The 26,687-nt window shown below is 46.6% G+C and overlaps 8 protein-coding genes across 8 annotated transcripts; 2 read left to right on the top strand and 6 right to left on the bottom strand.

Annotated features, from left to right (window-relative positions):
• Nucleotides 1-1,550: 1,550 nt before the first annotated feature.
• On the bottom strand, nt 1,551-2,912 carry BJ212DRAFT_1341853 (uncharacterized protein). The gene is made up of 4 exons (XM_041335163.1): nt 2,513-2,912; nt 2,152-2,465; nt 2,004-2,103; nt 1,551-1,951 (listed from the first exon to the last, which is right to left on the bottom strand). Exons 1-4 carry the CDS (start codon nt 2,798-2,800, stop codon nt 1,919-1,921), a joined length of 735 nt encoding a protein of 244 aa, XP_041195131.1. The 5' UTR covers nt 2,801-2,912; the 3' UTR covers nt 1,551-1,918.
• Nucleotides 2,913-3,026: 114 nt separating this feature from the next.
• On the top strand, nt 3,027-4,292 carry BJ212DRAFT_1267307 (uncharacterized protein; the record flags this gene model as incomplete). Its single annotated transcript, XM_041330647.1, has 4 exons — nt 3,027-3,162; nt 3,218-3,309; nt 3,369-3,771; nt 3,826-4,292. The coding sequence occupies 4 exons, from the start codon at nt 3,027-3,029 to the stop codon at nt 4,290-4,292; spliced, it is 1,098 nt and encodes a 365-aa protein (XP_041195130.1).
• A 2,496-nt stretch (nt 4,293-6,788) lies between these two features.
• On the top strand, nt 6,789-8,402 carry BJ212DRAFT_1554454 (chord-domain-containing protein; the record flags this gene model as incomplete). Its single annotated transcript, XM_041341935.1, has 6 exons — nt 6,789-6,878; nt 6,934-7,020; nt 7,083-7,412; nt 7,467-7,490; nt 7,541-7,651; nt 7,711-8,402. 6 exons carry the CDS (start codon nt 6,789-6,791, stop codon nt 8,104-8,106), a joined length of 1,038 nt encoding a protein of 345 aa, XP_041195129.1. The 3' UTR covers nt 8,107-8,402.
• Nucleotides 8,200-10,448, bottom strand: BJ212DRAFT_1267204 (uncharacterized protein; the record flags this gene model as incomplete). Its single annotated transcript, XM_041330641.1, has 7 exons — nt 8,200-8,660; nt 8,721-9,250; nt 9,302-9,516; nt 9,572-9,974; nt 10,025-10,115; nt 10,165-10,224; nt 10,274-10,448. The coding sequence occupies 7 exons, from the start codon at nt 10,446-10,448 to the stop codon at nt 8,200-8,202; spliced, it is 1,935 nt and encodes a 644-aa protein (XP_041195128.1).
• A 347-nt stretch (nt 10,449-10,795) lies between these two features.
• Nucleotides 10,796-12,833, bottom strand: BJ212DRAFT_1053443 (uncharacterized protein). The gene is made up of 4 exons (XM_041328945.1): nt 12,753-12,833; nt 12,569-12,703; nt 12,161-12,487; nt 10,796-12,102 (listed from the first exon to the last, which is right to left on the bottom strand). Exons 2-4 carry the CDS (start codon nt 12,638-12,640, stop codon nt 11,212-11,214), a joined length of 1,290 nt encoding a protein of 429 aa, XP_041195127.1. The 5' UTR covers nt 12,641-12,703; nt 12,753-12,833; the 3' UTR covers nt 10,796-11,211.
• Nucleotides 12,834-14,411: 1,578 nt separating this feature from the next.
• BJ212DRAFT_1341785 (CDC45 family) lies at nt 14,412-17,065 on the bottom strand. Its single transcript, XM_041335162.1, has 8 exons — nt 16,710-17,065; nt 16,435-16,662; nt 16,207-16,386; nt 15,992-16,143; nt 15,616-15,939; nt 15,117-15,563; nt 14,710-15,066; nt 14,412-14,653 (listed from the first exon to the last, which is right to left on the bottom strand). Exons 1-8 carry the CDS (start codon nt 16,977-16,979, stop codon nt 14,506-14,508), a joined length of 2,106 nt encoding a protein of 701 aa, XP_041195126.1. The 5' UTR covers nt 16,980-17,065; the 3' UTR covers nt 14,412-14,505.
• A 7,803-nt stretch (nt 17,066-24,868) lies between these two features.
• Nucleotides 24,869-25,108, bottom strand: BJ212DRAFT_1267732 (uncharacterized protein; the record flags this gene model as incomplete). The annotated part of the gene is made up of 1 exon (XM_041330676.1): nt 24,869-25,108. A coding segment is annotated over one exon (240 nt), but the record flags the coding sequence as incomplete, so codon positions are not given.
• Nucleotides 25,109-25,220: 112 nt separating this feature from the next.
• On the bottom strand, nt 25,221-26,460 carry BJ212DRAFT_1446011 (uncharacterized protein; the record flags this gene model as incomplete). Its single annotated transcript, XM_041338178.1, has 5 exons — nt 25,221-25,588; nt 25,636-25,771; nt 25,840-25,938; nt 25,987-26,203; nt 26,255-26,460. 5 exons carry the CDS (start codon nt 26,458-26,460, stop codon nt 25,221-25,223), a joined length of 1,026 nt encoding a protein of 341 aa, XP_041195124.1.
• Between the last annotated feature and the right edge of the window lie 227 nt (nt 26,461-26,687).

Here is a 26,687-nt window from a genome sequence, read left to right as displayed (position 1 = left end):
GCACATGTACCTCGTCCGTTTATATTTGGCGATCGATTTCTTGCACTTTAGTCGAGGAGATCGATCCTGGGATCAATCAATCTGCTGGGATCTGCTTTCCGAGTCGCGTGGCATCATGTGAGTTACCAAGGGATTGGGAACTGATAAATCCGGCGAAAGCATTTTGCAGCCCCAGAAACCGCATGTCTCTGATTTTCCAATAAACAGTTCATGATTGTCCCGCACAATTGGGGTGACCACTGGTGACCGGTGACTGGTGACCAGGCGGAGTAAGCAGAGCAGGGACTTCTTCGCGGAAGCAAAAAAAAAACATCCATGTCATTGCTATAAATCGAGGATAGATCGGGGTTCGCGGGTATTTCCTTCGACAAAAGGAGTCTCGTAGAGAGAGATCAAGAATCAAATGATATACCCTCTATGCCTGGCAAGTGGGACCTTCTAGAACACCTGATCTTGAAGATTGAGCCGGTTTTAACCTCAAATACCCTTGTTGTGTTTCTCGCTTCGCTGGATTTTTGGGCATCAAGTCCCCAGCACACAACCAGAAATCTGGGGGGTAAATATATGTGTGTCATCAATTGTTGAACGGCACTTGATCGACGAGCGGATATGTAGCAGAAGACGTCTACGACGCTCAACATGCAAAATTTACAAACACACACGGTTCAATTGCGTCTACATCAGTGTTGTGACGAAATTACTAACGTAATTTACATATGCATTATTATGTAGTAACAAAGAGAAGCAATCGATCCAATCGATCCAGAATCGACCGAGCTCGAGGTCGTTGCTAAATCAGGAAACCAGATTCTACGTACTGCACTTGCTACAAACCGCTGCAATGATACTTATCCTAGTAGTACGTAGCGCCCCAATTACGCAGTATCATTATGTCCAGCGAGACAGGAGATAGACACCGCAACGAGCGTGTGGGAATTTTGAGCGAGTGTGTTGTAAAACATATGTTACATAAATCAGACGGTGCACCATATTGTTTGTTTTTCTCAAGTTCGGCTGTCGGAAAAACTTGCAAAAACGCGTCCTATTCTTTTGTTGACTTTTAAGTTGTCCTTTGTGAAAACTTTCACAGTGCACTAAATACATCTTGATGACAGCATTCTCAGATCTCTCTATCCCGCGACGGGACGCAATGCCGTCCTACAAAAATTTCTGCAGTTAATCTGTTCAGATCCATCCTCGATGTAATAGTATCAAGTTACTCAGCACTAGTACTGACCTTATATGCGGTATGCCTGTGAATTATAGGTAAACGATAAACGACAAACGATAGTAGTATCTGTGATGAGATCTTACATAAACGAGGTGATCTTGCTTGGCGTAAAAGTCCAAACTAGGCAATTTTCATTTCTTCTCAACCTTGCAGTAAGTCGGAGTAGGTAGTATACTACCTTGCAGACTATGTATACCTAGCCTTATTCCCCTACGATTTATTCCTGGGTACCGGCAATTTCGTGAGCCACACTTTTTCGCAGGGATTGCCGTGACATATCATTGTCATCACGATTCCGCACCAAAAAATTGAGTTGCACATGCTCCGTGACGAATATCAGATGGATCTAAAAATGCTATTTGAGCAGCACCACAATGCCGATTTCATTCGAGCTAAGTATGGTGAATTTTTCTGATAGTCAGTTTAATTATCATAGTTAGGAAATCATAATATTCAGATCAAGCTGAGTCCCAACAGGACGGAACTTCCGAAGGAAAGGCTTTAGTTGAATGAAATGTGCGGTAAAATCGCTAGTGCCTGTCCATACGACGACACAGTCCCGGATTGGCAAGCGTGCCATTCATGTGAAGAGCGTGAAACCCGTTGCTCAGCCGTAGAAAAGATAACCTTCCATTACACCAGGATGGAAGTGCGCTTGCCCCCTTAGTCAAAATCCAATGAGCTCACTTATGAATTGGATGTAGGCACTTCCTTTCGGTCCTGAGCGTGATAAAATATTATGCGCCATATCCGTGAAGAACACTGGACTTACTCTGATCATTATACTAACTCGTTGGCCAGCCTTGATCTCGCATCCAAGGAAATGGCTCGCTTTTAGTACAGAGTGGTTATAATCGTACCGCACGCTATCCCTACTTCGACTTTTAGCTTCTAGTTGAAAGCATATCGACTGCACTTGCATTTGTAGATAAACACTACCCGATGGGAGCAGAACCTCGAAAGAGTCATCTGGGTTGCTCGTCGACTCCATCCGTAGTACTCTGGCTGCGCCAAGACTGACGCCGAGAATCCAAGTTCCACTGGCTTCTATATTATCCACATGTCCGAGAATCTCCCCCACGGATGACAGGTGTAAAAGATGTGTTTGTATCTCCAAGGTTGGATATAGCCCTTGCAAACGAGCTAGAATGAAGGAAAGACCCGGATTCTGATCCTCCGGCCAGGATGACAAGTGCATCTCACGATAATGTCGTATCACGCCATCATAATGGCCCTGTGATTATTTATAAGCCAAACTCTTGGACAAACGCGATATGCAACCTCTTGGAAATTGTAATATGCGTCAGGAAGGAAAATGTCTTCCACCGCACGATGCTCCTGTGGGTGGTTGGTAAGGAAATCCCTTCGCTGCTTCCGAGCTTGTTTGGTTTCGGTAGAATCGAGTTTAGAGAGTGCGACGGAGAGCAATGTGCGCTGCTCCGAGAGGGACAGAAATTCCGGGAAAAATTTGAATCCATCTGGGAGGCCAGCGGACCTGGTTCGTATGAAGGAGTGAATTTCGCGTGACAACGGTGCACGCAATAATCGTCTATAGCTGACAGAGAACATGTTCGACTAGGCCATAAACTTCGGGAGATGTAAGTTGAAAAATCGGTGCGTCAATTACACAAGAGTAAGTAGATATAGTGGATGTCAACTTGGAGTCAACTTTCAAAGTTTGAGCTCCGCTGCATGGAACTTGCATGAAGCGTCGGTACTTTTAACCCGCTGCAGATTCAAGCGATAACTTATCTGACGGTATTTCTCGAGGTTCAGCAACTTTTAGCTTGTGTGAATGTCGACAAGTCTTCAGGACAGTGCATCCAAAGAACAACAAGGCAATTCGTTGTACGCAGCACTCGCCAGGACTACCACAAGGGGAGTAGCTCTTTACTTCTCTCGCCCGGTACGGCTATTTCGACCAGCCAAAGGTTTGTCTGTCTGATCATTTTCATGATAGTCTCATTGACAACACTCATTGTTGAGTGAGTGGTTGGCACTCTCTCCGTGGTCATGCTAATAAGCATGGGGCACCTCTAAGTGTCCAGTACATATCCGCGCTCGTGAAAAAGCAAGGTGTAGTGCTCTCTTGTCGTTATTTCATACCTTTTCTTTAATTTTGATCGGGCTTTGGCAGTTCATGGTAATTCCAAAACATTTTGTGCCGCCAATGGTCGCAAATGCAATGCTGGGTACTGTTCTATGGGCGACCTACACAGAAACATCTAATTACCTGGAAGCGCGTCTGGGGACGCATCCAACTTTTATCGCTGCGCTTTCGGGCGCCGCTGCTGGTGGCACCCAAGCCTTGATTGCGGCTCCTGTAGAAAATACTCGCCTCGTTATCGAGGGTGGCACCAGTAGAGGATGGTCTCATGCATGGCAAGAAGTCTTCCGAGGAACCGAACCCCCAAAGTCAGCCAGTAGAGCAGACAATATCAAAGAGATAAGACAGGTGAGACATTGGATGAAGGAGGTTTCTGAGATGGCTGGTCGGGGATGGGATGGTTGGGGTTGGGGGTGTGCTAAAGATGTTTGCGGTAATGCCTCCACGAGTCACAACCCGCACTTTCTGAGATTTCATTGTTGTTCAGGCTTTGCTGCATTCTTTATGATATTTGAAATCACTCGTAGAGTGGCATTAGCTTCCAAAGCTGCAGCGCAAGGCACTGTGCAAAATTTATCAATGAACCCAGAAGAACACTTCTTCGGCCGCCATTTTCCACGAGCCATTCATGGTATTACCTTAGTGGCAGGAGGGGCATCGGCGGGTTTGGCATACGAGATCCTCAGCAGACCATGGGACGTAACCAGGCGCACAATTCAACTAGAACGGACCGGTCATCCCACTCTGAAACATTCGCTATTGGTGATTGTACAGAAAATTCGTGGGGATGGAATAATACATTTTTTCCGTGACCCTTCGATTGTGGGCAACGAAAACCCGGAAACGTCTATCACTCGTCGTCGGATATATACCGGCATTCGAACGCTTGCTCGAGTCGGCCCATGGGGTTTGGGCTTTTTGGTATGGGAGGCTTTCGGACCGGGTTTGTCCTGACAGAGCTACGATCAGCATGTGGATAAGCATGTATCCCAGGTACTTTATCCCATGCAGGCAAGTTATAGTCGTGCAACGTAACCCCGTTTTCTCACCGTATTTCTCACAACCAGTGGGCACCTTACTGGAGATAGATAACATGATTTGTCAGTGGCAGAGGCGAATTCATGCGCAGATTTTACCGATAGATGCTAATAAGCTCAAGTGTTCTACCTACGATGTTTCTGGACAAGGGAAGTTCAACTCAAAAGGTCGATCGTCTTACGTACGTACGATCTTCGTACTGGTGGCTGTACAGCATCAACTTGTGGCACCGCATCAGTGAGTACTAACTTGTGCTAGTTGAGTGCGTAGAACCGCGTTTCAAGCATGTGTCCCTCCCCTGAAATTTATCTTAATAAATCCGAACTTCAGATACTCACTCGTGAGGACGCAAATTTTCACTTTCACATCATGTTGCTAACAAAGGGGGCAAACCGAGACCGCTGGGTACGAAAGTGTGTTGTTCGAGTCGCACCACTAAAGTTTGAAACATGTAAAGTGAGTTCATTGAAAAATACAATATATTTCACCGCAAGGGGCATCACCAAGTGTTAACAGTCTATCCGTAGCCCTGCCTGCTGCGCCCCGAGGAGTAAGTAAGTATCCACTAAGGAGCGTAAACACGCACTGATTGTCGAGTCAGGGCGTAGCATTCCATTGCCAATTTGCTATGCTGCTGTTGCTCGGTCGTGGCACTTCCTTTCCCATGCGATTTGCGGAGCTTCCACACCTCTCCGGATGAACTACTAATCGGCAACGACGTGGGCGTTATGGCAGTTTCGGAGCGTCTTGCGGCCCTTGCCGCACGGTCTGAGAACGCTTGACACCTGGATCCTTATAGCTGAGAATCTCGGCTCCAGGAAATGCTTCCATTATCACAATGGAACTTCAATCTCCAATGGAACAAGAAAAGTTACGATATATTGCTCCAAGGCGGCAAAGCTGCTACTTTGCAGGACCAAGTTCACGTGTCAATGGTTTCTAGTTTCATGACCGAGGCGCCGAAACAAAACGTGCTCCCTGAACACTCTGGATACCTCCGGACTGCATGAAAGACTAATAACGACATACAGGTTGTGCAAAAAGTGGACACGAACCGAGCCTGAATCACATGGTTTGACATATGACCCTTCAGTAACTTCGCCACTGGCTAGGACTCGCATACACTTGGTTGTGAAGTAGGCTTTGCAACCCCCTGACTGCTGCGTACCGAACGTTCAGCACAATGAGTCATTTAACCTTCTTTGTGAATAAGCTTACTGAGTATAAAACTTACCTTAGTCCACAATTTTGTTCATTCCCCCAAATTAATGACTCATCTTTCATGACAGGGGTTTGTTCTCGTGTGTCGCGATATCAGTCCAAGCCTTACCCATATCAGAGTTCCTGCATCTTACCGATAAGCCACTGGGCTTGTTGTCTATGGTGCGAAACCCGGGAATCCTGCATGACGTGAATAGTTTCGTCACGGTCAATGATCGAGAGCCTGCATAGATCCTATCCCCCTTTTCGTGCCAATGCAAATTCCGTCATCGCGGCACAGAAGAGGAACATACTTATTTGTGATTGGTACCCGTTCTATCGACATTCAATGGTATCCAGACCGCTGAGCATTTAGTTCATGTCAGAGTCGTGATATCTGACACCGCTATAACGTATAGCTATGATCCGCAGGGTGCGGTAATACAGGGTGTCTCACAGGGCCGTATCACACTTCCGTGAAAGGATTTTGTCCACTCTTATTTACCGGATTGGCACGGTCTCCGTCGACCCTTCCATAATTATAATGCAGCCTCTTATGAGCCACTCTTTTCCGCAAGAAAATCGTTTATTATTCACGTGTGGTTGTGTGCCCTATTATGTAGATTGTACATAGTAATGTGGTCGATTCCCTGTATAAAAGGTCCATTTGACTTTTGACTCGCGCCTCGTATCTGATGAGGGCGTGAGTGTGGAGCGATATATAAGGGCAATGTGAAACAATCAGGGCATGGGGGTATTAGGCGTGCACGGTTAAGTACTCGGGGTTAGAACTGCTCGGCGGTGTGAAGAGGCGCTGAGAATAATGAATGCTCAGCGGGCCTGCACTGGAGACCACTTCATCGAGTCATTTGTATAATACTTAGGATGTCACCATAATAGAACAAGTCTGGGATGTACTTGTCGGTAAGTAGCTTCCGAAAAAGTGTAATACGCGCAATTGAATAGCGTGGTACGTCGCAATGCGCTGCGCAGGGCCGGACAAGACATCTTAGAGTGGTGTTCTTTGGGTATACCATTTTCTCTCTAGTGGTCAATGATAGAATCACTAGAAATCACTAGAATAAGCACGGCGATCGATTATGTAAGCAAATTAGATAGCAGAATGAACTTTGAACAGTACGAAGTTGATACCGGCGTTGAACGTGTACATCCTGAGTACTTTGATTGCAAGCAACTCATATTCGACTCGCAATGCCGCATTGTACACGAAAAGGTTGCGGCCAGAATTACGATTTAGCTACTAATGATCCGTCCAGCTGCACGTACCATCCTGGAGCACCTGTGAGCCGCTGTAACATCTTAACGTCGAATCACCGCAGTTGAGTTCAGCCTTTAGGTCTTCCACGAAGGCCTGAAATCGTGGTCTTGTTGCTCCGATGTGAATAAGCCTGTCTTGGACTTTGACGAGTTCATGAAAATACCTGTAAGTCCTCCGCGGGTCTTCAGTCATCGCAGCACAGTGTGGGTTGACAATTTTATCGGTAGGGATGTACGGTCTCGTCACATACAGACGAAGCCCCAGAAGTCCCTGTCCCTTCTATAAAGACATCGTCAGTCAACTCCGGTCTAATCATGAAGGAGGCAAAAGACGGAGCGGAGGTTTATTCGACCGGTGCACCGAAGATTGTGTCGCCTAAGCCATCCGTTCACCCACCTGTGGAAGCTCCTGTTGTTGAAGATGAAGATGATCTCGACGTGCCCGTAACTCCTGGCACCTTTTGTAAACGCAAAAGCTGTGGTGTTGCTTTTGTCAGTGATGAGGTGAATCGAATCGGAGATGGCGATAAAACTATCTGCACATATCACCCAGCTGCTGTACGTTGATGGTGTTAATGGTGGGCTCGCCCGTCGGCTGACTCAAGACTTCAGCCCATCTTTCATGAAGGAAGCAAAGTCAGTCACGTGGACACCGCACCGACGAGAAACTAAAACCCCTCCCACAGGGTTATATATGTTGTAAACGACGTGTCTTGGAGTTTGATGAGTTCCTCAAGATTGAGGGATGTAAAAAGGGGCGTCACGTGTTTGCGCCTAAGTTGCGTATGGAACCTCAGGTTTGTTCTCTCGCTGCCACCTTATCAGTCGAGGGACTGGATTGAATGTGTCATTTTAGGCGGAGCAGTTCACTGACTGCCGTGTCGACCATTATCAGACACCAAAGGAGGTCCATATTTCTGTGTTTGCCAAACAGGTGAACAAGGAAAAGAGCACCGTCACGATAGAGGACAATCAGATTCACTTCGACCTCTATCTCCCTGGATCCAAGCGCTTCCGCCGTACAATCGTTCTTTTCGGTCCAGTGGATCCCGATGGGTCTTCGTACAAATTCTATAATACGAAGGTTGAAGTGGTCCTCAAGAAACTTGATACCAGGAGTTGGACTTTACTCGAAAAGACAACTCGTGATCTTGGTAACATCAGCTTGACTTTCGGTGTAGGTGGCCGAACAGGCACCATTGGGGGCAAAGACTTAGTGCTTGATGAGCAAAACACAAATAGAGTCAATTAGAAGATCGAGGGTAATACGCGAAAACTCTAGTCTAAATTTCTAGTGTAAGGATAAAAATACCATAGTGATAGTTTGAACTTGAAATATCCCGGATCATAATACGCCAGGTATTTCGATCGTCTGATACATCTGTATCAAGTCGCCGTCGCGCAAATCCTCATAGTCCTGCAAGCTGATCCCGCATTCAGTACCTTTTTTTACCTCCGGCATATCCTTCTTGTGCTGCTTAAGCGCATCGAGGAAACCCTCATGGATTACTTGGCCATTGCGAACAACTCGAGCCCCTTTTGACTTCTCGATGGTGCCATTACTGACTCTGCAACCTGCAATCTTCTTGGTAGTTTTCCCTTTTATGTGGATATCGAAAAGTTGTAAAACAGTCGCCTCGCCGGTAACTTTGGTCTCATAGGTGCAAGGCAGCAATGCGGTGACGCGGTCTCGGACCTCGTCCATGATCCGATAGATGATTTTGGACGAGTAAATTGGGACGTGGTTCTGTGCCGCAGTAGTCTCCACTGAACGCGGAATGTTGACCGAGAAGGCAACAATTATACCTATGTGCGCAGTATCAGCATCTCAGCCTCACAAAAATCACCACAACTTGGGGTCCTTACCTTCAGCGGCCTTGGCCATCATCACATCACTCTCCATTACATCCCCTACCCCTGTGGATACAACCTTGACACGCGCCTTTTTATTTCCGATTCCTTCCAGCGCGCCCACAACAGCCTCAACACTCCCGCTCACATCACCTTTAATGACCAACCGGAGCTCTTTAGGGCCGCCATCTAATATATTCCTCATATCTTGACTCTTATCCTCTTCCTTCCGGACTCTTTCGCGTTCTGCAGCGCGCGCAATATTAATTGCCTCCGCGTCAATCAAAACGGTTTCCACTTCCTTTTTCCTAACCCTATTTGCAAGAGCTTTCTTTACGTCGCCTTCGCTACCCTGCACAACTTCATCACCTGCGCCCGGAAGTGACCGCCACCCAGACACGGTGACCGCCATTCCAGGATACGCGACCTTAACAGGTGCACCAGATGAATCCGACATAAGACGGACTTTCCCGGAAGATGTGCCTGCCAGGATGTGAGTACCAGGGGTTAGACATCCACGTAAAACCAGAACTGTCGCAGTGGGCCTGTAAATGAATAGGCGGTCAATCGAGGAGATACAGCGCTTATGAACCTACCCAAGACCTTTGTGCATCCTCGATTCGATGACGTGCCCATAGGCTGGCCCATCTTGCTCTGCACGTAAATCCTGTACCTCGGCGATCAATGACAGGGTGTCTATTAGATCATCCAGTCCATGTCCTGTCAATCCGGACACTTCAACGGATGGAATGTCTCCCCCAAATACCTCCAGCTGGACGCCCTCAGCAAGGAGTGCATGCTGAACTTTTTCCTGCATAACCCATTCCGTTAAGCCGCCATAACAAGGCGATCCAGAAAATACCCACTACATCCGCTTCTGGTTTATCAACCTTGTTGATAGCCACGACGACGCCAACTTTGTCTTGCTCTCCCTTGATAAGCTCGATAACCTCTTTTGTCTGAGGCATCACACCATCATCCGCTGCGACAACAAGCACAACAATGTCCGTAACACTAGCACCACGCGAGCGCATTGCAGAAAAAGCAGCGTGTCCGGGTGTGTCAAGAAATGTAATTATGCCACTAGAGGATTCCTTGACAGGGACCGAGAAGGCACCGATATGCTGTGTAATACCACCAGCCTCGTTATCAGCAACAGACGCCGAGCGAAGGGTATCCAGAAGAGTGGTTTTACCGTGGTCAACGTGACCCATGATAGTAATGATGGGTGGGCGTGTAGGAAGAGTAGTTGGGTCAGGATGTGGAACACTGAACGTTGCATGAGTATCCAAGCATATTAGATATCTCAGACTACGCACGGGGGATATATATCAAAAGCAGCTTCATCATTAATAATAGGATTGCGGCCAAATTCTTCCGCGAGAAGGGCAGCGTAATCGGACGTCAACACTACAGTAAAGCATCAATAACGGGGGGAAAGGGATGGAACGAGCGAGACCATGATCATACGAGGCTTCAGCCGCCATCCCTGCATCGATCATCTTGCGTTGAAGTAGTGCTGCAATTGTTGAGTCCACGAAACCCCCATGAAGTCATCAGTAACTTACTCTGCCGCACATTTAATAGTCTTGCTAGTTGACCAACGGAAACTGTCGTAGGAATGTATATCTTAGAGGTAGACGGGCGCTTCCCCGTACGGGGCGCTCGGTCTCGTTGCAATTTCTGACGAGAGGTAGAGCCACGGCTGGGAGTATCGGACGCCCTTGTTAAAAGATTATTCATGCCAGGTTGCGATTGAGGAGTTGCGGGACGAGCCCATTTTGAAGCGGAGGGAGCAAGTCCACCACGCAAATACACGCCTCGGAAGTCATCAGAGTCGCGATTAAAGGATGTCGTTTGTGCTCTGGCCCATTTGCTTAGGGTTGGCTGTGGAGGAAGAACGGGATCAACGGACGACCATTCCGGTAGCTAGCGAAAAGGTTATGACGCTATCATAAAAAATTGTAGCGGTGCCCACCTTGACTTTAGTTGCCGTTGATGCACACCTCCGCTGCGTGAGCTGAAGAGCGCAAATACCTGCTTTGCGACGATGCATTTGAGGTACTTGTCAAGGTCGGCGTCTTCTAAGGAACGCAAGTGAATGATTACGTAATTGACACCACCACTTCAACAGCACTCGTTTATCAGATTTACCTATATATGCATAGTGTCGACCTGCACTTTGACCAGACATTATAGTTATGAGCGGTTGGTTCAAGTGGCGGTGGTGGCTCAAGCTCAAATGTCTGTTTCTACAGTGTGATTAATCTGTGGAATGATGTACAACACAAATTTATGAGAACGACAGAACAAGACAAGTACAAAACCTTGGGAGCAAAATAGAGAACCAGATAGAGACAAAAAGGGAAAGGAACACAATAATACCGCACCAACAAATCCCATGTATATCAATGCATCCTGAGTAGACGCGAACCTTTCCCGATACCACACATATGCTACTCCGCCATCCTTCCAGTTCCGAAAATCTGACGAGGACGTGGCCGGATCAGCCCCGCCCCGCACTGACCCGGCCCCAACTCCCTTCACTACTACTGGCCTCACTGCCACTATCAAAATCACTTCCCTCGTCAAAGTGTGAAAAAGGGTTATGCAAACGCGCACTTCCGATTCGCGACACCGACATTTCCTCCCCATCCGCATCTGACGCCTCGCCAAACGACATAAACTCATCCTCGCTCATCGTCGAGGGCGACAGAGAGCTTGCAGCACCTGAGAGGGACGCGCGCTGCTCGGGTGGAGAGAGTACGGCGAATGGCGAGCCAGAGCGGCTGCCACTGCTCCCAAGGCTCAGGACGTCTGTGTTTGGGGAGGAGAGGACACTCTGTGATAAGGGCGGGGAGAGCAGGACAGGCGGAGTGACCGCGGCGGGGTAACGTTCTGATAGTGATTCCACAACGCTAATGTTTGCACTCATATTCTCGTGCATACTCGCGCTGGTATTGCTATTGATATTGACGTTGGCGTGTTCGTCCTCGACGTCAACGTCAACGTCTACACGCCTGCCTTGTACATCCACCCTGATGCGCGAATTCGTATCCAAGCGCAAAGACCAGCTTGACTGTGTGCGGGAGCGCACAGGCGTGCGCACAACCGGGGAAAATGGGCGAGCAGGATAGGCGGCGCTTGTGCGGGGGGTGTCGGGGAGGATGGGGCCGAATGGAGGGCTAGGAGGGGGTGAAGAAGAGTGGGAAGACGGAGCAAAAAATATAGTAGTGTTACCCTCGCGCTCACCATCACTTGCGGTGTGGGAAGAGGCTCGGGAGTGGGCACGGATGGGCGTGCGGGTGGATACAGATAACGTTTCTGTGAAAGGGGAGGAGACGTTGGAGATGACGTGGGTGGGTGCGACCGGAGTGTGCGTGAGGGATGTAAAGGACTGTACATGTTTGATCAACATTCGGGAGGGTGCGGTAAGATGGAAATAGAAGAAATACATCATCTATTGTGGTAGATATACCCCCTTCATCTGTATCAGGGATTGCTCTGACTCTCCGCCTTACATTCGCATCTTGGGCGGTGCGATGCACCCTATTGCGCCACTGGTCAACGAGATCGAGATTGAGGCCTTCCAGTTCGATGGAATCTTCTTCTCTCGCAGGAGTCCTTTTCTTCGGATCAGCACCGCTGGGACCCGGGTCTCCATCCCCAGACCCTCTGGTGGATGGCACAATAATAGGACCTCCACGTCGAGCACGACGCTTTGCAAGGAAATCCTCTGCCCAACGCTCCATGGCAGGGGCGATGTGGGGTTCGAAGACGAACTGAAGAATGTATTAGAGGGATGTATTTGAGAGCGGGGGAGGACGGAATGGGATTTTTGTAGACAGAAAATAGAAAGCCACCTCATGAAAAGCAACAAGAGCAGCAGCACCTGCAATAGCTGCAACGACGTACACCGCTACTGGCGCTGGCATCGTGATCAATTCGATCAGCAGCTGACTACTTCGGTGAGAGGTTTGAGTGCTAGGGGTCAGTTACTAATTCTAGTTAGTCGAGTATGCTCAACGACTTGGACGATGTAAATACTGTTTGCCGACGTCGTCAATGGCGATGAGGACGAAAAGCAGGAGGTAGCAAGAGTCGTCGCTTGCTGTGGTCGATTGCAGCAAGCCTAGAAAGCGCCCGATCCGCATGCCTAATCATTACCCAATCAACGCCCGAAGCCCGGCCGGGTCGGATTTATCCTCGGGCACTTGGGTGGGCCAAATCAACACCTTCTCCGCGCCCCGCTCCCGACACTCGCGCAAAGGATACAAAACCCTGAGCTGCAAAGCTACATCATGCGCATACACATGGCGGATGTTCAAGCTGCTTCAGGTTCTGCTCGACAGTGCTGATCGCGAGCAAGATCGAGGTGTTTCTCACCCCTTATTAAGTACCTCGATGGTCCAGTCTCCGCATTCGGCAGGCTTCGACGGAATAACTTGAAGCCTCCGTGAGGAGAATGCGGGAGACCGTCTAGCACCGAGTGGATCACCAGGTCCATATTCGCTTCAGTCTGACTCCTCGTGATACATATTACCTTGTTTACAAGGTCACTCACAGCTTATAATTATGGCTGGACGATAAGGTTATGCGGCCGTGAGTGATAGCCATTGAATTGTACTTGCAAAACCGATAGATCTAGACAACCCTACGATGAACGGTAAAGAAGGTCCCTATCGGTGAAGTTTGGCCCTTTCCTCTAGTTAAATCTTCTACAGTGACATACTGACTCGGATATCGTCCATTTCGTGCTTTAGTTATGGACCTCCATGATGAGTCACCTATTCTCTGGGTGCGGTCCATAGTAGTCGGTCACCTTGGCCAGTCAGAATACGTTCTTCAAACCACAGAGGTTCGCCATTCAAGTCTGTCCAAAGAGTCTAAGTTGAAAGACCTTCACGAATCACGAGTACATCAGGAGAAACATTCGCCGAAGTCCCGCAGGAGTGGCATCTTTGGCGAAGACGACTCTTTCTTTGGTAATGCAATATTTGTATTCTCAGTACTCAGACTTGTGTGATAACAACCAGCCCAGACTTGCCCAGGCGCATTCTTTCCACCGCCTCCAAGCCCAACCCGAGCCTCTGACGGATTCATTTACCCATTTTTCAAAGAGTGAAGGGAGGCTCCGGGCCTAACACTTTAATTGATGTGCGTAGCACGCCCATCGGGACTGTCAACAGGGGATTCCGCGGTTATAAGGCAGGTAAGTTAACGGTATACCCAATATCTGTATTTCAAAGTGTTGTCAGGGGGGCAACGATCTTCCCCGCAGATTTTCACTGATACAGATTCTGACAGATCATACCGCTGAGATTCCAATCATACTGATCTGGGGGCGTACCGCGGTTGATAGGACAATATGTCACGCCACACGCCCAGACCTATCCGATTCAACACCGCAATAGCCCACTCTTGGCAAGCATGCAGTAAATGTATTTCAATGGCTCCATCGTTACGATTCTTGTAATTCATTGCGCGGTATTAACTGTCATAAATAGTGTTTTGCGACGGCAAGTCAGTTGCCGAGGGTTCTGATAGGGTTTGGTCATCAATGTCTGGCAGTAAAAATCGATTATGATTACTTCCCAAGACCTTCGAAGGATTTGGGTTCCCGATCTGGTGGAGCTCAGGAGAATGAAAGTAAGTACTTGTGGAGTATCTCATTTTATCGTACTGCTTTATCGGGCGATGTTGCAATTGGGAGAGTACAACAAGTTTATTGATGCAATTATAACATAAGACAGGTACAAAGTGATAAGGATAACGACATGCAAAAAACTACCTGAGAATGTCAGTAACCTTCCCCAACTTCACATAAGGTTTCCAAGAACAATTTCAGGTCCTCTTGCTCGATTTCGAGTACGCTGGCATCAAAGGTACTGTGGCGTGACCGCGCATTGCAGCGTTGTTTTGCTTCGATGAATGCTAGGCCAAACTCGCTGAAGTAAAGTGAACCATGTAAATACTAACGAGAAGGTGTGAATGTCCGACTTACTTTCTTCTGACATCCCCAAAGTCAAGCGCTCCCATGATACCGACTACAACATACGTCTGCGTCCTTTCGTTCAGGCAAGCAACGACAAATGGGAGCGATTTCTTTCCTCTTCCTTGGAGGCCTCCAATTTTTGTCCCTGGGAGGCGGTCACGAAGCGCATCTACTAGCCAAAGTCCTAGGCGCGCGAGAACCCCGGGATGGGCGAAGAGAGCAAGATCAGGCCCTTGTGAGAGCACCACGACGCGATGTGAGCGCATCGTTCGAATGTCCTGCTTGTCTATTATCGACGTCCCTTGCCGAATAATAGCACGGTGAAGTGACATTGCAAGTGACAAAGCGTCTCTCAGGGGTACAATGCTACACACAGTTATTCCAGAAACATGTAAACGGGAAGAATGAGCACTTACTCCGACAGAGCATCATAAGCAGCCCAGAAATTCTTCACCCACCATGTCCTTTCCTTTCGCTCTTCGCCGTCAACATCTGCATCCACATCATCATCCCCATCCTTTTGTCTGCTACCGACTTCAATTCGCTTCTCCCGCTTCTCCTCCCCTTTCCGCCCTCCTTCCCATAATCTCCCACCACCGAACCACTCACCCCCGTGCCGTGCGCCTTCAACCTCGACCTCCATCCTGATGCCACCTGCAACGTCGAGCAATGCGCTTACTGCTTCCACAGCGTCCGCTGCACCGAGAGGGGAAGCGCGGTACCCAAAGCATCTTGCAAAAGACGGATACGTTAACTCAACAAGGCCATATTCTGGCGCGATTGAGTTGAGTTTCGCACGCAGCTGGTGCTTCAAGTCAAGATCCATGTGCGCATAGGGCTGCTGCGTCTGCGGGATAGAGAAACTACGGAGAAAGAGTTTCAGCCGTGACAAATGAAGGATGCAAAACAGTGTACCCCATCTTCGCGAGCAGCCCGGTGAGGCGCTTCCGTCCACGCTCTTTCCATATGCCAAGCTTGCCCGCAACGTAGCTTGAATGGTACATTGCATCATACAGCGTCCAATGTCGGAAAAGCATAAAACGCAAATCCTCAGCTGCCCGTACAGATAGATCGTCTGGGCTCATGGCTGTGATGGCATCTGTCGTATTAGCAGCGACGTCTGGCGGGAGCGGGTTCAGGCGGAAAACTTCGTCGTAGTATATTGAATGGTATTTGTCGTAGGTGTTGCGAGATATTCGAGCGGTGGTATACTGGAATGTGAGTCCAAGGATCGCAAGCCTGAAGGACAATTCTCGTAAATCAAGACATGGGAGATCAGTAAGCAATTTACCAGAGCAAATCACAGTCCACTCGTTCAAGAACAGTTGCAAGGATGTACATTGTTGCTGACGCACTTTGACCATACCACGACCCGCTCCCATAGTATTTGGCGATAAGTTTGTGATGTGTTTCGCGTTGTTCTCGTGACAGCCGGGTAGATTGCTTCAATCATATGCTTAATAATAAAGCGACAATGGATTGGGTGAAGGTTGAATAATGACTCACGTCGTCTAGCTTCCGACGCTTCTCTTGACTTCGATCACCGTCTCCCAATGATCTCCTCTTGCCCGAAGGGCCTCGATCAGAGAATCCTTCGTCATCATCAAGATCATCGCCTTCATTTGATCGCACGCTATCTTCATCGTTCAACTCCGAGTCCTCATCAGAGTCGGGTTCAGGTTCGTACTACATCCAAGTTAGTAGGAACCGCAGTGTAGTGATCATCATATTCACCGTTAGAGCTTCCCAAGCCTTTCTTTCATCTCCCATATTCTCTGCTTCACCGTCATCCCATACAATAAATCTTTCGCCATTCTCGCCTCCAGCAAACATGTTCGCAAGGTTCTGTGGCCGGTTTGAGTCTATGATGTGCACTGTGAGCTTCATGCTGAATTCGCCAAACCAATTCTCGGATGAGAGATCAAGGATAGCACCCATGTTTAATAGAATGAGTGTGTGTAGCTTTCGAGTGTTCAGTTAGTTGGTACACCTTTGATGACAATACACACCTCCGCATATGTAGCCAACTCGTCTTTCATTCGTTCAAGGTCGGCCAGACCTGAAACAGGGATTATTCTGTGCATAACATCATCCTGCTTGAGGAGTTCCGCAAGTATTTTCGCTGCACACAACGCATCAACATCGGGAGCGACAAGGATTATGACAGACGAAGCAGATGTGAGCGGCGAGCGGCGGTGTGCCACCAGTATGTTTGCGTAGGCCTCAGCATAGGCAGGTCGTGAGGCAGATGCGAGGTGCGGTGGCGGAAGAAAGACCATAAGACCGAAGGAGTATGCGGAGAACGACTTGTGTCTTCCTGTTTGAAACAGACGTTAATCATCATACGCGACGCGTCGCGTATAATAACACGTGCTGTCACACCGTGAGTCTGTCACAAACGCAATATGATGTTCCTTTATTTATTTATTTTTTGGAGAAGCGAGTTTATTACATGGCAACCGACACCGTCTGGCCCTATGTAAACGCTTATAGCAATACTTACTAGTAAGTATCGTCCGAGGAAAAATGCTCTTATGCACCCTTCACATCTGTGAAGTAGTGTGGGACTCTAATACTACCTGGTTTCCACGGTCTGCGAGGGCCTGGGTACACCGCCAACTGCCGAAAACCTCTCACACAGGTTTAAAAGTGGTACCCCGTAGCTGACCTAATAACAGCCCCGGTCCAATGGTGTTCTCGGCACCTCCTACTGAGCAATATGATATATATGTAAGGAAGTATGGGAGTGAAGGGACCAAGAGACCTGCTTATGGCCACCAAAAGAGGTATCAGAGGTGCTGGGGATACCCTGGCGACCAGACCTGTCACATAGGTTGGTTTCCATAGGTTGTACATAGCTCTCCCTGGTATCAGACATACATAGAGTCACAGGTGTCTGTGATGTCTGCTCAACATTGTGTGCATCATCCTGACCTTGCAAGCAATTATTACTGCTATCAATTATGCATATTTTTATTTGTGCTATTGCCATCACACTGAACATCCAAGCAAATGAAGCAGGCCACAAAAAACATTCCATTACAATGAATTGGATACAGATGTGATTAGTAGGTGGAAATGAGTGTGGTATGTATGTATATGTGCATGGATAGGTGAATAAGCAGTGGCAACAGAATCACTGATCCTTGTTCCACAGGAGCTTATTCTGGATGGTGGTCTGCCACTGAGGGGTGTTGCTTGCGAGAAGTTTAGAGTCTGTTCAGCCACAAAATTTAGGCCAACTTAACTTGAGAAATTTGCTTCTAGATTTGCTTTGTAATCTAAGCTCTGTGTGACATCAGTATGACAATTGATAATCAAGAGATAATGAACAGTCAACATGCCAGCAACTCAAACTCAGACTAGATCTTCAAGGTCCAGGGTTAATACCCACTCAAAATTCAGTGGTGTCCTCTCCCTGCCTTCATATACATCCATGGCAAAAAAAAAGCAACAGATGAGAAGAAGCAGGGTGAATCAGCAGGCCAGGAAGGTGAAAGATGTAACTGGTCAAGCACTGATGAGTTATGTCTCCTCAACTATGTCACCACCCATAAAGCAAAAGGGGGTGATGGACTCAATTTTGACAAGATGTTTTGGATGCAGGCTGCTGCCAATGTAGTGCACACCACCACAATCAGTGCGGTGAAAACAGCTGAGGCGTGTCAACAGAAATGGTCTAGGGTATTTTTTTTGGCACTCCCTCTGTCCTCCTATCTTACTAAAACAATTCAAGATGCGCGCCACCTATTCAGTTGTCAACTGGGTTGTGAACTTTTCCAGAATTTCATGGAGCCATGAGCTTGGTGCAAACATCATGCCTGAGTCTGAGTCTGTTTGGGCAGATCTCGTTAGAGTAAGTTCTATCTACTGTTTTTACTAGTCCCACTAACTTTTTCATCATCTGGGAAATCCCCCTTGCAAAGAGCTTCAAAAACAAGGGGTGGTTACCATATGAGAAGATGAACACCATCCTACCATCAAAGGCACATGGCAGTCATGTATATCACCCCCTGCTTCAACATGGCCCCAACTCAGAGGCGGGTGCAAGTGCGACTAGCCATGCATTCAGCTTCCAAGAAGTTAATGTGCAGGAGCAGTCCCAAGTGCTGGAGAGTCTCAAGAGTGGTGCTGGCAAAACCTCTGACAAGGACAGCAACACCTTGATGATGCTGGCCCCCTCCTTCTTTGATCCTGCCAGCCAACCTACCTTTGTTCCCTCAACACCGGGGCATCTTCCACCATGCTAATTTCGGTGGGCAAGTGGAAGGAGAAGTGCAAAGATGACCATGACAATGACGACAACTTGTGAGCACTCATTTGCCCCCCCAATTCCTCCAAGTCCATCATCAGTCCATCGGCATCAGGTTGGTCCATCAAATCTGTGTGCATCAGCATGCCTGAGGCTGTCCAGCAAGTGGGCTCTGAGATACAGGGTCTCTCAAAGGGTCTCACAATGTCCTTTGATTGTGCCACAACTGCCTTGGAAGAGTGCACAGCACACAGTATCTTGCACTCCGTGGATCCCATCCCTCTATGCAAGCAGAAAGCTATCCTTCAGGTGCAGGAGGAGGAGGGTCTAGAGGACCATGAGGTGGTCGCAATCATTGAGCACTTTTGCGCTGATGTTTCTATTGTTGATTCCTATCTCACAATCAAGAGGGACAATGTCTGCAAACTTTTTTTAATGAAGTATAGTACTTAGTTTGTCCACTCCTTGCAATCTTTGTTTTTGTGCTGCTTTCATAGAATCAAATTCAGCTCATTTGCAATATGCAATGTTCATGTGATCATTACATTCAAAGGTAAATGAATAGTACTACTCCAGGTCATCTACAACAACAGACTCGCCTCTTTCCTGTCGAACCCTGTTGTAGTCTGCCCATATTTGGTGTGTGATAGCATTGCAATGGTTGTGGGCATGAGTATGAGCCTTGTCAGAGGGAGGACCCTCAGCTCATGTGCCAGTGTGATGCTCAGGCCCTGCATATCTATCATTGTTGTTGTTTTTGACTCAGCGATAATCCATCATGTCATCTGGGTCATGGACCTGGATGACATTGTGCACTAGGCACACTGCAGGGGGGATATGAGCTTGGATGCTCATGGGATAGAAAGGGGGGAGGGAAAGAATTTGGAAGTGGTTCTTGAGCATGGCATGATGTAGATTGAATAGTTCCCTATGATTACAAGGCCTACAATTTGATGTCAGTATGAAAATGAGGCAATTGAGATGAAACTTACTTGAGATGGCCCCTGCCCCATTCAGCTAGGTGATAGCACACATTGTGATATGGTACAAGTAACTTGTCACAGGCTCCAAATCCCATGTTGGCAAGATAGTATTTTATGGTGGGAATATTGAAGTCCTTGATCTGAGCATGGTAGTACACATGAGTATCAGCTGCTGATCCCTCCCAACTGCTCAAGACATAGAGAAACAACATGTTGAATGTACAAGTGGCAAGGCAGTTCTGAGTTAACATGCCCTTGCAATTGCATGCAGCATCATGCTCTTTGCCATTGGGGTGACAAGGGATGTGAGTCCCATTGATGGCACAAATGGTGTCAGTGAAGTAGGGATAGTATTTGGAGTTTTGGAGTATCTTGAGAGGGACTGGATCATTTGCATGAGGTAGCCAAACATATGATTGATAGATGGGGGGGGACATGAATGTATTGAGTATGCATTTGAAATACCTTGAAAAATTCAGCATTTCAAAGACTCAAGACTGGAATTAGCATACTTTGATATTGTTTCATTGGAGTGCTGAAACCATTTGCCAAGGTGATGAGTAGATAGCCCTGTTACAATAGCATACAGAAAAATAGCAAGCTGCTCCTCGAGTGTCACAAACTTTGAATCATAGCACCTGGAATCATGAAGTAGAGATAAAAGTACATAAAATATGTGATGACACACACCAAGTTCACAGTGTATACAATCCAGGTGTCCTGTAAGTAGCTCATTGACCCATCCTAAGCCTGTGAGAATAGATGTATGGTAAGGTTCCTTGTCATAGTATGACTGCATATGAAGTGAAATGGCCTTTGAGGCACCTGATGAAACTACTGTGGCTGCTTGAGAGGCGCTAAGTAATGCCTTGAAGATCCACTTCTCTATCTCATCTATACTGCTGCCAACTGTGGTACTTTCATCAAAATCTTTGATGGTAGTCATCTCTTCATTGGCTGGTTCACTGGCTGGGTGAGGTGGGTCGATGGTGTTGATTTCGTGGGCAGGGTTGTCAGTATTCATGTTGTTGACAGCTATGAGTATGATATCCTTATCAATGATAAGTGCAGTGCTGAGCATGACATCTACCCGTCCTTACAAATCATGACAAAGCAAATCTAGAAGCAAATTTCTCAAGTTAAGTTGGCCTAAATTTCATGGCTGAACAGACTCTTAGGAATAACCATGTTGCCAGGAAATTCAGCAAGGTCCTGCTGGAAATATTCCACCTGGATTCTTGGTAATAATGAGTAACTGTTTGCAAGGTATGATAATAAAACACCTACTGCTGAAATGCAGTTTCATATCCTGTATTTCCACTCTGATCAGCAGCAGCCTCCTCCTTGGCAATTTTGTGAATGTTTTTGAGTGAAATATTGACAAAGTCCCAAAATTTCCCCATGCTGAAAATAATAGGCCTGCCATTGTCCCCAAAGCCAGAGTTGTCTGGGTGAAGTGGCTGGCTGTTTAACATGGTGGCATCAATGCCTTTGTTATCTTCAAGCTCATAGTCCTGGTCTGCATCTCCATTCCCACCCAAGTGCTCATCCAAGTTGTCAGTCCCAGTGGAATCACCATTGTCACCTGTAGCACATGTACCTTGGGTTTCCCCATGTTCATTGGTCACTGATGTGCTATCCAGTGGTATACCATCATGATCCACCTCATCACCATACAACTTGTGCTCAATGCTGCAGCCAAGTGGAGAGATGGTATGAGTGAGTCTGAGTAGAGAGCCTTGAGCAAAAGAGCCCTGTGGTCACTGATACCAATCATGAAGACATGCAAGCAGTGCCACTAATGTTGAATGTGATCATCCTATAATATCTGATATAATGAAAACATACCAAAAAAGCGACCCTATTCCAATGAGCAGTGTCAACCTCTATACAGCCATGAGCAAGCGATTTTGATGTGTCCATTATGCTCAGGCATTTTTGGATAGATGAGAGCAACTGAGTGATAATTTGAGAATTTTCTAGCACAAAGTACTAAGGCACATACCTTGGACTTCATGCCACCTTGGATTGATGAAAGAAGATCACTAATGATTGTTGCGAATATTGCACTGAGCTCCACATCCTTGAATAGTGATGAAGGAACCTTGAAGATGCTGCTGTTGTCCTTAATAAAGGTCTGTCACAGTGTCAGTCTCATGAGATAGTTGATATCAAAGGAGGTTACTGAGATGTTTGGGAGCACATCCATCTTATATGCAGTCAGGTTGGGTGACAGGAGACATGCAGTCAGACAATTTTGGAGGCCAGACTGCATAACATTAAATTAGCCTGGCAACTTGTAGTGTAGAAATTTAAAATACCTTGAAGTCCTTTGAGTTTAACAACTCTTTGACATTAGCAAGCATAGCAGCCTTTTGAGTCAAGTCCATTTTCATCATGCATACTTTAAGATCAATAAGCATATAATATATTCCACTGGTCCAAAAAATTAAAATCAAAAAAGAGTATGCACATCAAGCAACTCACATCAATGAAGTCAAATAGACCCTGTTCTGGAACATCATTCTCCTCAGCCACTTTCTTCACATATGTTTTGAGTTGTTTTGCACGTGAGGGTGTCAGCACAGTTGGATCACCCAGGCCAGCATCAGAGTATGTCCTTTGGTGATGTACACCAGCACTAATAGGCTCCTTGAGTGAGTCATCAGACAATTCAGGAGAGCGTTGAATGCTGCCACCATGTCCAATGCCAGTCTGGCCTTGTGAAGCAGATGTTTTGAAGGTGCTGAGTGGCGATTGTGCTTGACCAATATCTCCCACTGCTGCAGAGCTGCATGCAGAAGAAGGTCTAGTTTGATCAACTCAAAGCCTGCCTGACATTGAGGCACTCCTTCCTCGAGACCTCAACAAATTAATGTCTGGTGTTAGCAGAGAACTACTACCACTCCCCAAACCTCTGTTCTGTGTACCAGCCAGAGGTTTGGAACTGCGAGGACACACAGGATAGCAAGAGATCATTGACAAGGAAAATGCAGTGGATTCTGCCTGGTGCTGCATAGGTGATGGTGAATGAACATCAAAGCACCCTGAAAATTTGGTTGAAGTTAATCATAATGTAACTTTGTAACTTTGAGGGCACACAAGGGAGGGTCAAAATCCAGGGAGCCAAGCACAACGAAAGCACAGAGCACTTGGAAACAAAGGAGAGCATGAATTGAGTATACAAGTAGTACTTTTCTCAACAGCACACTTTGCCCATGAGTTAGAATATGAGTATGGAAGATTGGTGTTTTGTGCAGTGAAGAGCATAAGCAATAAAATGGGGGAGCTTTGCTGCTAGAAAAGTGGTATAGATTATGGAAGAATGGAGTTTCATGTGGTGAAGTGCATAAGCAATAAGATGGGGGAGCTTGACTTTCAAGACAATAACTTATCCTTATTCTTTGGTCCTTGTCATCTCTAACCATAGCCAGGTAGCTGAAAGTAGGGGTTTGGGAGACTTTGGAACTGCAGTTCGTGAGGTGGCATCATATGAAAGTTCAAGCCTGAGGCTATGGGAACCAACCATGCATTGGCAGGGTGCATGTCTGTACTTTGGTGATAACTTGAGTGAATATATGGAGCTGGTGGTAGTAGATGAGGGTAGTGCATTTGAGGGTATGATTGAGGTGCAGAAAGGTATGGCTGCACCAGAGGAAAGTGCGATTGTAGTGGATGGTGCAAATGGGGTATAGAGGGGCAGAAGGATTGCAGTGGAGGGAATGCATTTGTTGGCAGCATAAATTGGCCCTGAGTGTGTTGGACCAAAGAAGTGGATTGTACCAGGGGATTTTGCTGAGCAGATGGTGCCTCAAGTCCAGAGGATCCAGCAACAGCTTGGCCAGCACAAGACAACACCACAGCCTTCCTTCCTTGTGTGCTGGAGCCAGTGCCTGCCTTTGCTTTTGACTTTGCAGCAGTCTTTGGTCTGGCAGGAGGTTTATCAAATGTGGGTGCTGGCATCAAGGGGCCCTGGATATCATTTTCTGTTCTTTCAGCTTCTTGCAATGTGTCACCAGCTTTCTTCGAAGCCTTCTTCTCCTTCATGTGCTATACAGCAGTTGCCCAAACTTCTGCAATGTTAGTAACTCTTAGCAGTGTTTCACAAAGTGTCTCCGGAATGATAAGACAGATATAACTGTAGTTATGAATGGAGTAGGCATTGAGAAAATAATTTGGAGTGGACTTATGGTGGATGGTAGGTATCATTCACAAAGTTTTGATCCATTCTTGATGCATGGCCATCTGGAGGGTGTCTGTGCACTGTGAATCAATACAATTGTGCTGGAGATTGATCACACATTTGATATCCTGTGTGACAGTAGTCAGTATAGCTTGTGTGTTTGTAGAATGACCCACTGCTGCTGTTATGACCACCTTGTCATCCAAAAGGTTGAGACATGGGAGATGAATGGAAGGATGTAGTGTATCAGCAAATGCAAAAAGCTGCAGCACAATGTGTGACACATTGTCATGATCATTGGATGACATCAGAATCTCCAGAATTCGTCCAATTGCCATTTAGTGATATCTTGTGAACTAACAGTTGTGAACATGATCAGAAATCATTCACCTGCCCATTTGTCGCTTGATGGAAGCCAACATGACTGTTTAAATGTGCAACATTGCCCTCGCTTGCTACAAGTGATTTTCCATGAAAATCACTAGTGCTAGGCTTTGCAGTCTTCAAGATCTTCACACAATGAGTGTTCTTTCAGGCCACTGCATCCTTTCTGGTTGTTTTTCCATTGGTGCCAATAGTAGATTCAGCCTTTCTGGAACCTATGTAAATCATTAGCAAAGATAAAGCAAGGTGTGATACACTTGATTTACCAGGTACAGGAGGACTACAAACAAGGTGCGACAATCCAAGCAATTGCACTTGTTCTGGGTGATTGTATATATATCCAAGAACCTCTTGACTTCCTTGAACTCATTTTGAGGTCTTGGAGTCATACCAAAATTCACCTGTAGTGATATGTTTGACAATATCATGATAAGTAAATATCCTGCAGCTGTCATGGCTCAGAGCTTGACAGTTGCTGTATATACATCTCAAATGGAAAATGTGATTGAATGATTCATAGCATTCGGTTGAAAATATAATCGCAGGTCCAAACTGATGGATGTATGCTGGGAGGTGGATCAAAAAGTGGAATTTTGGTTTGCTGATGATGATGCTGGGGGAACACTGTGCTGTGACATTAAGAAAGTCTTCAATTGTCTGAGATAGGTTTGCCTAGATGACACAGAGGATAAGAACTACAACTTCAAATACATGTGAATTAACCTACAAGATAGGCTTTGGTATTCAGAATCTTCATGTGCCAGATGAATACAATGAGTTCACCCATTATTGTCCAGGCATTGAGGACTGTTGAAGGGACAAGGTTGTAGATTATGAATGGCATCACCTGTGACAGGCTCTTGAAGTGCTTTCCAATCAGACTACCCTTGTAATGGCAGATGTATCCTGCATTCAAGTACGGAGCATTCAGTCTATCTGTGTCAATGGACTGGAGACAGGTTTGAAAAATGTCCATAAGCTTCGCTTTGTTGAGTAAAAATATGGTTTGTCCCCAAAAATACTTCACAATGCCAAGTAGCACAGTGTGCAGTATTTCCATTGGCATATCCATGTGCATGTTGAGCCCTAGCAAAAACATGAACAAGACACCAATGACTCAGAAAAAAACTGACTGTTCATTCCCAATAATGGGTTGAGGGTGTCTTCAAGCTTGTCACCTTGTAGAAGCTCTTCAAATTCTCTCTCCAGTGCAGCTGTGACTTCAGCTTTGGACTTTGCTTGAATGCTGACTGTACGTTTTCGAAGCTTCTTTCCAAGTTCTACAAGAGTGTTTGTGATGGAATTTGAGGCTGATCATGAATGCCTGTTGTCGATACCAAATTCTTGATTTTCTCAGTAGTGCCAGGCTTCAGCACCATCTCAAACTGTTCCCAGATGTTTGCAACAGTGCCTTCTGGTGTTTGAAGATTGCCTGACTGAATCACATCATCAGTAGTTGAAATACAATTAAACTATGTTCTTACTGCAAACAGGCTGCTATAGCCATCCTTAGAAGCTTTGTACTCCTTTGTTCCACTGATGTCACACATCTGGCAGAAGTAGTTGCAGTTCAATCCTGCATGACTACATTCTTCTGCTTGCATTGGGTTGTCACCAGCAGTGGAAAGCCCACATGGGATCAATAACACTTCTTCATTGTCTTTGCAATCCCATGCAGTGACCCCAGATGTAGCTGCATTACTGTAAATCTAGTTAGAGCTTCAATCTGAGCAAGTGAATAAAATAATGAACCAAATGGACTGTTTCATTGCCCACATAAGTTCCATGGGAGTGGCATGTGGTGAGGATATAATGAAGCGCACAAAGAACTCTTTCTCCAGCATTTCATGTAGGAGGTTCATGATTGACATGTAGATTGTGTGGTGTTTGTTCCATTGTTTTGATATGTTGCTGGAAATGTTGTCCATGAAGATGATGAGGGGGACTATATATACCATGCGACCATTTGCCTTTGCATGCAGTGGATTTGGTGAAAGTATTGCATATTTAGTTGATGAGGCTGTTTATCTCATGTTAATCTTGCAGTTACCGAGACAAGTAAATGTAAAACATACCAGTAAGGCCACAATCAAGTTCACCCTGAGTTGCAGCAATGTCTTCAAAGGACCACATGAAAGCAGATGTGGGTATGATCTCTTGTTCCTCATTAATGATAAATCCAGCC

This window comes from Suillus subaureus (genome assembly GCF_016647635.1).
Source record: "Suillus subaureus strain MN1 chromosome Unknown BJ212scaffold_9, whole genome shotgun sequence".
Classification (NCBI taxonomy): domain Eukaryota; kingdom Fungi; phylum Basidiomycota; class Agaricomycetes; order Boletales; family Suillaceae; genus Suillus; species Suillus subaureus.
Note: the sequence above shows the minus strand (reverse complement) of the source record. Positions and strands in the feature narration are given on the sequence as shown.